The following is a 12,034-nucleotide window of genomic DNA, read 5'->3' on the forward strand; positions in this document are numbered from 1 at the left end:
GTATTAAAGGTACTCGCCTACGCAAAGATAAGGTTGATTAATCGTTTTAACAAATTTGAAACTTAAATTTAATATTAAATTAATAAATTAATATCACATTTTATAACTAATGGATAGTTTTATTTTATATTAGATATTAATATATTTATAGTGTATCTTTATTTTTAAGTAAGTAGTATTAAAACTTAGGTAAACAAAATTATTTTACGAGATATTTTCATCACAAACTACATAATTTATTTATTAATATTATTTAAATTGTATCATTCTGTATGTATATAATTATGTACTTACACAATGCAATGGTTTTATATATATAGGTATACTAGTAATTATAGTTTATATAAACATGTTATTTTAAAAATCTTTTTTTATTTTTGATTCCTATTATGAATTTAATCGGTACCGTATCTACCGTGATGCAATATTATCTGATGATGAAAGTTAAATTAAATAATAATATACAAAAATAATCATATTATATTCTTGTCTTTTGACTTCTATGCTTAGTAAGTAATTACTTGCGTCTATTAAAAAAAAAAAAAAAAACATTATTTGGCTTACAAACATATTCGAGTTTTTAAGCATGTTACGGAATACACCGATTTGCTTTGATATTACAATTTACATACAATATCGGGTTTGGAAATCCGTGAAAGATCCTTGAGGGTAAATTCAAAATATACAATTATCATATAAATCTAGTTATAATTAATGGCTGTTAATTCTCCGTCGTATGAGTCAAAATCCGTAATATTGATTTATTTAGCACAATAATAACATCAATTATAGTTCTCTGTATACAAATCATATAGACCAATAATAATATAGTTTAATTTTAGGTCAGTTGACGTTAATACATACTCCAATTAGTATTTAGTTAATGTTATTCTTTGTAAACTCCGCCAAAGTGACCATATTTGTAGAAATGTTCTAAATTTATAAACAAAACGTATGTAGATAATGCACTCATAAACAATTGTATCGTCTGATATATTACCCAATTTTGAATCTATCATGTTAAAAAAATCTGAGCTGAATTGGTTTTTTAATAGTCAGAAATATATACTAAGTTTATAGCGTTTTTTACTGTTTGAAAAGTTGTTTAAATGCATAATAGGTATATTTAAATATGAGTAAATGAAATGTGTGAAAGCCAAAGATCTTACCGCTTTTATTATATAATTTTTTTGATTTTTATAAAATTAGTTTTAATTTAGATATTGTCTATAGTTCAGTCATGATTACTTCTGGATTTTGATTTTATTCCAAACAAATTTATTAAATATTTTTTCTCATACAGTGTTTTCCACATCAGCATAAAATGTACTAAACGAACAACAATTTGAATTTACCATTTTGTTTATGGATATTTATAAAAATATACAACACTCGTAGTATACTCTACGGAGAAGCGCGAGAAAAATATATTAAACTTTTGGTTGTATGTAAAACTATAAACCCAAGTTTTATTAACTTTAGCTGATATATCCTGCAGGGAAACAAAATAAAAGATGTTAAGTCTAGCTAGTTTTATACAGGTCCTGAACGTGATCTTTATTTCTAAATACATTTATTGTAATGTAAGTGGATTTATCTACATAAATTAAACCACAGTCAAAATTGTTGTAATGAATTCTTAAAAATTGTTAGTAAGATATTTTAGTGTTAAAATGGTTGTGCGTTAGAAACTTGTTTTGAATTGTATTAATATAATAATATTATTATTTGCTAACAACTCGTAGAAAAAAAAATCAAATTATAATTTTCTTATTACAAATTAATAAATTTACTTAATATACAAACCTGTAAATGAAAATTAGAACTTCAAAACTCGTTTCCAATGAATTTACATACAATGTGTAAATAATTTCACTATCGGAAACCGTCAAATATATATTGTATGTACCACACAGTTGTAGAAAACGTTTAATTTAAACTTTTTTACTCATTTCCCCATAATTAATCTCTATAATATAATCTTATTTAATTATTTTATACTGTCAATCAACGTCGATATTTGCCAACAGTAACCATTACTGTTGTTTGATTGAACTCTGTTCATTAAAAATTGCACTTAACGTGAAATGCCTATACGATATAGATATAATACATCGATAATGTGTGTATATCGTTTATAAATATCAACACAATGCGACGAGACGCATTGAAAACATATTAAAATAGCTGTTTCAGCACTTTATTCGAACCATTAATTACCATCCATTAATAATATGTACAAGCATATATATGTACCTATATATTGCTTACGGGTGATGCGATCGATGATAGACGCTTTTAATTCAGAAAATAAAATACTCGAATATGGGTGGCTTTTGATGGAACATTTAATCTAGTTTATAATCACAAATAAAAACTATAAAATACTTTTTAAAATAACTGAAAAAAAAATAATACAGAACACCGAGAATAATTACATAACTCAAGTTTTTGACAAAATCAATTTTTTTTTTTTAATTAAAAATTTTAAAAACTTGAATTTATTACCAAATACTCATACTAGTATTTTCTGTATATATATGATATGATTTATAGATTATTTTGACTATTTTTCAGATATTTATTTTAAATTTTAAAAAATTTTAAATTTGTGTTGATATTTTAGTTTCCAAGTCAAAAAGCTTGAAAAATGTATTACATTTAATATATAGTTCTTTATAAGTTCTTTATACAACAGATCCAAGATATTGAAATTACATTTATCCAAATTATTTTTAATAAGCTTTATAAGACGTAAACTTAACGTAAAACAACGATTTTTCCTCAAACGATTTTTTTTTATTTTACTGTTACTTGTTTACTTTTGTAGTTTTGTTTTACTTGAAATGTTTATGAATTATTTATATATACGTTTTCTATGTATTCATGTATACAATACTTTTTGTATATATTTAAACCAATTTTAAGCTATTTATACCACGGACTTATTTACACAATTGTATTGTACATCACGTTTTATGATAGACTTATCAGTCAATGTCAATGATATATATATATATATATATAATGAATGCAATATTTTTGCCAAAAATTAGTTCAATCTACCGTATGTATACTAGTAGAAAAATAAATTACCATCACAGTAATATAAATTAACTATGAATATTTCTTAAAAATAAAAGTTAACATTAGTATCCTTTAAAAACCGTGTTGCATTAAAATGTATGTAATCTTTTCTCGACAGATTCAAATTTAAAACATCCATTATAATAATTTACTCAAAAACGAGATATACCAATAATCGAAACTACTTAAATAACTAAATAGCTTTTCTGGTTTTCCTATGTATTTAAAATTCTGTTAACAATATTCTAATAATGAGTACAAACATTTTAATATTATAAATATTTTAATTATTATATATGTTATTGATATCATGATAAACGTAATATAAGAAATAATGTTATATTTCATTGATTTTCTATTCTGAATTGATAAAAAAAAATAATTAATTTTTATTTACTTATCTTTAAATTAATGTATTTATCAATGTATGATGATAAATTTTACACCTGTATGCGTATGTATGTTCACAGAGAGTCTAGACAAATGGGAGAGACTGACCGTGGCCGATGCCCTGGAACCCGTATCGTTCGATGACGGCGAAACGATTGTCAGACAAGGCGAACAAGGAGACGATTTTTACATAATCGTCGAAGGAACGGCGCTCGTCCTACAGCAGAGGGTTGAAGGAGAGACTTTGATCGAAGTTGGCAGACTCGCACCGTCCGACTATTTTGGTATATATACTTACCTTCTATATATGTATTGTGTATATTGTATGCACTGTATGTATACTATAAGTATAAAAATGTATAGGTACTTATAACGATAACGCACTCGAGTTAACGAGACCGCCGACGGTTACGTTTCGCGAGAAGCGAAACTCGAACGTTGGAGTAAAAGGGCCGAGAGTGGGTAGAAATAAAATTATTGACTCCACTCTAGTCTTTCCTCCAACCCCGCTCTCTTCCTCGCTTCTTGTAGTTTTTACCCTCCCGCACACACACTTCTTACTCACCCTGATATCAACACGCCGTTATGGATATGCATACACGCACAGTGTATGCATGTAATACGTATATGCAAAGGTGGCGCGCAAAAGTCGTATGATAATAATGAGTCAATCGTTACTCCTAAGGAATACTAATAGATTCCACGGAATTTGGTGCCGTCGATAAATTATAATTTATATCACTACATCGGTGTCGATTGTGCTCGAAATACATTTTTGTTTATAATGTATACATTAAAACTAGCTGTAATAAAAATAATAATTCGTGGCTAACCCACCCCATCTGTGTATAGTGATTCAACAGACACAACAATCCTTAAATAGTATAAAAAAAATCTTATACCGATATTTGTAGAAAATCAGTGAAAGGAACGCAATAATTTCAATAGATAAAAGGGAGAGCGTAAGTGACTGTTTGTTACCATTGTGCGCCCCTGTATAGAGTATAACGTCGTCGGTCACGCTTGACGTCACTACAGCAGATCTGTGTACAGGACACGCGCCCGTACACAAGACTTTGTAAATGCCAAGCCATGTCGCCTTCGGGTCACACAATCTATCACCGTGCGAAGTACGCATCTGTAAATGTTGATTATCTCGTTGTCGTGATGGTGTAAATATATGTGTTATGACATACGTACGGTGATCAATAGGTACGATATAATAATATGTATACGACCACAATATGTGCATGTTGACGGTCTACGCGGCCATTCACCGGCAACTGTTGACGTTTACAATTATCAGTGTTTGGTAAATGTTGACCTCACTTGAAGCGCGACACTATAAGATATTTTCAATAATATTAAGACGTTGTCGCTCTATCGCAATATTTCACGGCAGCAGGGGTTCAGTATAAAACGCAATTGAAAAATAATAATGTAACTAAAAAAATTGAAGTTGTAAGATCGGAGGAATACTTTGCAACTATAAGTCTTAGGATAGTTTTCACCGTGTTTGTGATCAATAAATGATTATCGCGATATAATAAATTTGTTATTATGTTAAACTATTTATTTATCTCATTATCTGTATTTGATTATTTCGTCTATTTTATCTATACCTATTTGTATCTCTAATGAATGATCCATAATGATTGGTAAACGTCAACACTCGCAGTCGGATATCTTATCGCGTATAAACGCGTAACGCGTGTACATCGCCGGCGGATCCAATTTTAAATTCTCGTCACGCGCACACCGGATTATAGGAGCTTTTCGTCGGTATCCGGCGAAGTGAACCGCGTAGGTATTGCGCGTAGCTATGAATGCTGATCTCCGTCCGTCCAAAATTCTACGGTCTCGGAGAAATGTGACGAAATCGTCCGAAAAACCTTCCCAATCGCTGCGGTTCGATCGCCGTCTGCGTCAATTGAAACTCCGGACTCGACTGATGCGATGAAAAATTACGCTCGTTACGAGTTATTGCTCGTTTCATCTCCTGTCCCGCGTACAAGGGTGGCATGGTTCCAACAGTCGTCGTGGATATATGTACGACGTGTCTAATGCGTTCAATTTGTATACTTCCAAATCTACTGTCGTATATGTTGTCCACCGGAGACTCACATCGATCGGGCGCTGCGCGCAGGACATCCGATATAGATTGCAGACGAAAAACGCCGTTTATTCGTATCGTTGATTGAAATGCGCGCAATAGCCTCATACTACCGTAACCGTTTACGCCGCCGGCTAATTGATCAACATCGTTAATGATTGCAATATTCTAAACATTCTGTTTCAGGTGAAATTGCACTGTTACTAGACCGTCCACGAGCAGCGACTGTCGTCGCCAATGGTCCGCTGAAGTGTGTGAAACTCGATCGGGCCAGGTAATGTATGATAATAATATTATGTTATTTATCCTTTCTAACGATGTGAGTCGGACGAAATCCATTATTTTCGTACACCGGATATCTGGTAGATGTTAAAAGCCTCCTCGAATGTTATACGTAATGCGTCACAGAACTCTTTAATAGCTTAAAAGTCTGCCTGGAACAGGGGATATATTGATAACAATAAATAACTTCTTTGTGCGTTTGAGTCGTTTAAAATAATATATTATTATAGACCGTAATTACGATAGGAATTAAAATGTTTCAATTTCTTGAACTAAATATTGTACGCAATGTACGTAGTACATAATATATGAATTTGAATGGAAATTCTATGTACCTATTTAGAATATTGATGTATCCATTTATTGTCTTAATGGCCAATTTTTATATTTTTATAAATCTTAAATACCCACTTGGAAATAAAAACTTGTAAATATAATGTAAATTCAAGTAAAATCATTTTTAAAAAGTACTCAACTCTGTATCGTTTTTGAATAAACCAAATATTTTTTAAAATGTAGTAATAAAAATAAATGTCATTCTTGATCACTTTTATTTTATTTTTACTAATACTAAATAATCGAATATATTTGAGTTAGTTAGCCTTTTATTCCTTTTATTAACAAGTTAATATTATTGTTTTTGTTTTTAGTATATTATTTTAACTTGTAGATTTGCAACATATAATCACATACATAATTGCATTTTTCCTTGCTTAATGTACAGCTATAATATTCGCTCTTCGTTTACCTATAAACTTCTACTGAGAAGATAAATAAATTAATACAATTTACAAAAACCATAGAATGTATAGTTTTCCTTGAATTATATTTTCTTAAAAGCTTTTTACTCTAAACTAGAACTTAATCTTAATTTCAAGTGAACATTTCCTTTAGTTCAGTTCAAGGATTTTAACCGAACAAAACGATTTATATTCCATCCTCTTAAAATATATTTTGTTCGAAAGTTCACTGTAACTCATTGCGTATTTATATAAGTAATAATAATATAGATTCGATTCTTCTTTTGTAATTATCAACTTTATAATAAACAATATACTTATAGTATATTGTTTATTATAAGTATAGTTTGTATGTTTAGAAAAATACGAAAACATAAAACTATGTACATTTTTCTATATGAGATGTGGTCATCGCCACTTAGATTCATACTAGTTGAAATTATTTTTAAGTCGGTGTTTCGTATAAAGTGTGAATCGATAAAATTGTTCTGTAGATGACTTTTCACTTTTTACCCCCCATAGTTTTATTTGGGTCACAAATACCATCCAATCCAATTACTTATAGAAAACTTTAATATACCGGTGAATATTAAATAGTACGTCACGCAATTAAATGGTAATATCATAATTAAAATTGTGTGTACCTAAGCCGTTATTGTACAAAAATAATGCACTAAGAGTCAAAATAATATTTAAGAATATTATCCTGGAAAAATTCCGTGTATGCGGTTCGATGCAATATTTATGCGTTAAAATTGTTTTTTAAAAAAAAAAACCTCTTGGGGTTAAAAGTTTAAATGTGATCTGTGATAGGATCTCGCGGTACCCTTCTCCCGAGACATCATCACATACCATATTATATTAATATAACTCCAACAATAGATTGGTATAATAAGTCGTTTAATGTGATACAACATGAATTTAAAATTATATATTGTATGCTATGTATTCTGCATTACCACTTTTCTAATTTTAAATTTTACTTTAAACGAGTTTAAAACATTGAGTTTAACTTCATATTTATTCGTTACACTTGGAAAAATTTTTAAGTTCAAAGTAAAAGTTTTATTATGGCATCATGTGGGGTATAGACGTATTTCATGGGAAACTTTTATAGTACTTTATTATTCGTTTTAAACCATATGCTGTCAATTAATTGGTTACAGTTATATCTTTTTTCATTTTTCTTAAATATGTTGACATAATTTTATAGTAATCATACATCATAATATTTAATATACATTATGCATTACAGTTCTTAAATAATCTTTAGGTAATTCTATTTTATATACACAGCGTGTAATAAATTCATATAATATGTGGTATTCGCAAAATTGTCTTTCATTCATCAAATATTAGATACAGTCTAGCAATCAATACTATAAATAATATTAATGTCACATAGTAGCAATAATTTATCATGTTCAAACGTAAAATACGTTTCTAGTTCATATCATAAAATTGATAGATTGATTTTTGATTCTTCAGTTATTTAATTTTAAGAGTCATTTAAATTACTTGTATTAAAATGTAAAAATGTCGAATTTACCACTTCCATGATTATTTGTATGTCTTAAGTGCTACTATTTTCTCTTATAATAAAAGTTTTCTCTTATTAAATAAATAAATAATATTTATCTTATTCAATTTTAAATTTAAATCCGAATTTTCGATTGAAAGTACAACGAACTATCCAAAATTTATAAAATGAGTATATTATAATTATATTTTTAATATCTACATCTTGACAATTCTAAATATTTTTATTTGTTAAAAAATATTTTGAAAATATTTTTCCTTTAGATGTATTCCTATTTCATATTAGATACACTTTATAGTACTTATTACTAAAAATATTCTTTGTTTATTATCATAACATTTTTCCTTAAATATCTTTGATTTTAATTAACTATTTTTGCTCTATATAACTTGCTATATAATGCAATATAAATGCTGTTTCAAATAATAAAGTCTTCGCATTTCAATAATTTCAAATGTTAATTGCTCATTTATTGAAAATATCTTTTGCATACGGGTAAAGTAAGATGAATAAATCCACTATAAGACTTCTGTCTAAACAGCGTATTTAAACATCTGTAACCTAATTAATGCGTATGTGTTTTATAGGTTCTACACAATATGACCTAAATAATTTTAAAGCACCTCATTACCAGTGACTTTCACGTATTAAATAATAATTTATTTAATTAAGCAATTTACCTTATCTACGCACACAGAATATTTATTATTTTTCCTCGCCTGGAAAACTTAACCTATACGCCACTTATTTTATGTACCGAATGCCAGTAAGTAATATCTGTAAACGACCTGACACTCACAAAAATACGGAAGTGAGTTCGTTAATTAAAACTAGTCTTCTGAGTGGAAAATTATACAATATGTACCAAGAATACGGGAAACAACGCAGTAAAATGTTGACGTTCTTCAAAAAACGCTTTAGAATTTTTACTAAAACTATGAAAAACGATTTATAATATTCCAATTGTGCGCATGTCATATAACGTGTATCCACTAACCGGAAATTTCAAATTTCTGTGAATGAACAGATTTATTATGAACGGTATGTAATAAATTTATCGTGTTATGTAAAAAAAAATTGTTACAAGTTACTAAGCAAATATAAATTGTACTATAACTTTGCCTCTAGCAGAATTAATTACTATAATAATGCTGAGAACAATTACTATAGTTAATATAAATAAAGTGTTTATTTATTCTATATTTTACTCTTGGTGAAAATTATTCTTACCTTACATTTAAATCATTCCAATGATTATTAGAATTGTTTTTTCTTTATTTTTTTTTTTTTCAAATAATTGGTGAACTTGCGTTGGCGTGTCTCGATAATCTTAAAGGGAAAAAAAATAATTATTATTTCGACTTAAAAATGTTTTGAATTATCGTTACTCAACTGTACTGATTGTATATTCATACAATCTTCAATTATAACACTATTATTATTTAATATAAAACCTATCCATCAAAATCACCTAAATAATTGATAATGTGTTATGAAAATATTACGTTTACTCTAAAAAAAAATTAATATCGTGCTTAAAAGACAAGCCAGACGAGCTTCTGAGATATAATACAACAACGATTAGTATATTGAATTTCACTAGTGAGAATAGTAACAACAAAAATTTGTCATCTAATAGATCGATCATGATAAACTTTTCTTATAAATTAAACATACTACATTTTTTATGTATTTTCATTAAAACACATCAATTTTACTGACTTGTTTTTTAAAAATACTTACTATTTCATTCAAATGTCAACAATTCAATTGAAAAATAATATCTTAAACACCTACATTTACTTTCATTATTAACTAAATAATAAAAAAAAAATCGTGTTTCTCATATATTTCTCTGCGTTATAAGTAATGAAAAACAAAACACTAATTGAGTGATATACACAGTAAAAAAGAAAACAAAATAGAAATGGGTTTGCCATTATAAGAATATGCTGTATGCTAGAATATAATCTAATGTATACGAACAATTCCGTTAAAATTACAAATGTTACATTATTATGTTAAATGTATAGTCTATTTTTGTAAAACATGACGACAATTAGAGGACAAAAAAGAAGGGAAATGTGGCTTCTAAAGAAGTATGCGAGATGAAAAATATAAATCATAATAAAAAGACATATTATTATTTAATGTATTTTATCTCCATATTTATTATTATAATAATACGTGTTTAGTAGAGGACGTGGAATTGTCACTAAATATGTACAATGCTACTACATAATTAAACATATTCTTATTTTTTTTTCAGGTTTGAAAGAGTGTTGGGCCCATGTGCTGACATATTAAAAAGGAACATCACACAATATAACAGCTTCGTATCCTTATCCGTATAGGATTTATATACATATACAACGAACAATAATATTATTATTTGTTTTCATTTTCAAAACTATTATTGGTTATTATTTTATTATTATAAATTTTCGTTGCAGTGTTGTATACTATTAGGCAATTATGATTAAATCAAATTTCGTAATTATAATTTTTGTTTTGTTAACGCGCTATTATTATTATTTTTATTATTATTATTATTATTATTATGTGGATAAAAATTGTAAAAAAAAAAGGACATGCAATATCAATAATATAAATTATTGTTACAAGTCATTTTAAAACTAACATTTATGAAACATTGTCAGTCAGAAACGAAATAGTAAGTCGTCATATATGTAGTTCTTTTTGTTTTTCGTTTTCTTCCTTTATGTTTAACTAGTTGATCGGCTCAACTGACTTAAAACCACAAGAATATATACTGTTCATATAATGTTTAATTATTATTATTATTATTATTACATATTATACGCTACTATCGCATATTATTTCTACTGCGTTTTCTCCACTACCATAGTCAACGGTCGGTTAAAGGGTTAACAGTTATACATTATTCAATATTTATATATATTTTTTGTATTCAAATAACGCTGTTGACATTTTGCATTTAAATGTGTTGTATACAACAAAAGTTAATCGACTACGTAACGTATTGTTCCACTAAATAGTATAGAGATGATTTTAATTGTATTATGTATGTTATATGTTTACATTTTTTTTTCCGTTTTATGAAACCAGATGTGTGCCGATATCTTAATTGTTTCGAAAAGTAAAATTATGTATTTTATACACCTGTATAAGTCAAGCACTTTGAAGAGTCGATTAAAAAAAAAGTCAAGAAATATTTGTTTCCGACAATAACAGATTGTTTTTTTTTTTTTTTTTTTTGCCTTTTCGCCGAGATGCGTGTGAGAACATGTTTTGTTTATACGCACAAAAATAAGATATATACATAGACCCAAATCAAGAACGAGATATGGTGCTTAGGGGTCGGACGCTGTCAAACAAATGCCTATATAGCGTATAATATAAATAAACAAATGTAGTGTCTTCCAGAAATCTTTATAAATGTTCGTCTCCTATATCCGAATAGGTAATCAAACACGCATTTTCCTCCCTTACGAAATCCAACGATGACACATGGTCTGAAGGGTCGTAATGAATTATATGATATGTCTGATAAAACTTAAAACATGAGATTGTATTTTGACAGCGCATCGCATAACGAAAGGAGTTCAAGGTTATAGAATAATGCAGTTTAAACATCGTATCGAATCATAACGGCTCGCCATATGAATAATTGTGATTCGTGTTATTTTACCTAATGAATATCGTCATCTGCCATGATTGAGAAAAATAAAAATTAATAAAATGTGTTAATTGCAATTCCGAATTCGGCAATTACATTTCTATAGGCAGTAAATGAAGAACGATACAAGTAATTTGTATTATTGATTAAGTTTACATTACAGACCCAAAACCATGGTCTCAAAAGAAAACATGCTATACTCTAGGAAACGGCAAACAATC

The 12,034-nt window shown here is 28.0% G+C and overlaps 1 protein-coding gene across 2 annotated transcripts in view; it reads left to right on the forward strand.

Annotated features, from left to right (window-relative positions):
* Nucleotides 1–11,365, forward strand: part of LOC113554128 (cAMP-dependent protein kinase type I regulatory subunit) — a 72,343-nt gene extending 60,978 nt beyond the window's left edge. For both annotated transcript variants that reach the window (XM_026957834.1, XM_026957835.1), the window contains exons 5-7: nt 3,558–3,761; nt 5,777–5,864; nt 10,422–11,365. In XM_026957834.1, coding sequence (XP_026813635.1) covers nt 3,558–3,761; nt 5,777–5,864; nt 10,422–10,506 — 377 coding nt within the window. In that variant the 3' untranslated portion in view covers nt 10,507–11,365. The remainder of the gene's footprint in view (nt 1–3,557; nt 3,762–5,776; nt 5,865–10,421) is intronic.
* The last annotated feature ends 669 nt before the right edge of the window (nt 11,366–12,034 follow it).

Source organism: Rhopalosiphum maidis, chromosome 2 (genome assembly GCF_003676215.2).
Source record: "Rhopalosiphum maidis isolate BTI-1 chromosome 2, ASM367621v3, whole genome shotgun sequence".
Taxonomy (NCBI): Eukaryota; Metazoa; Arthropoda; class Insecta; order Hemiptera; family Aphididae; genus Rhopalosiphum; species Rhopalosiphum maidis.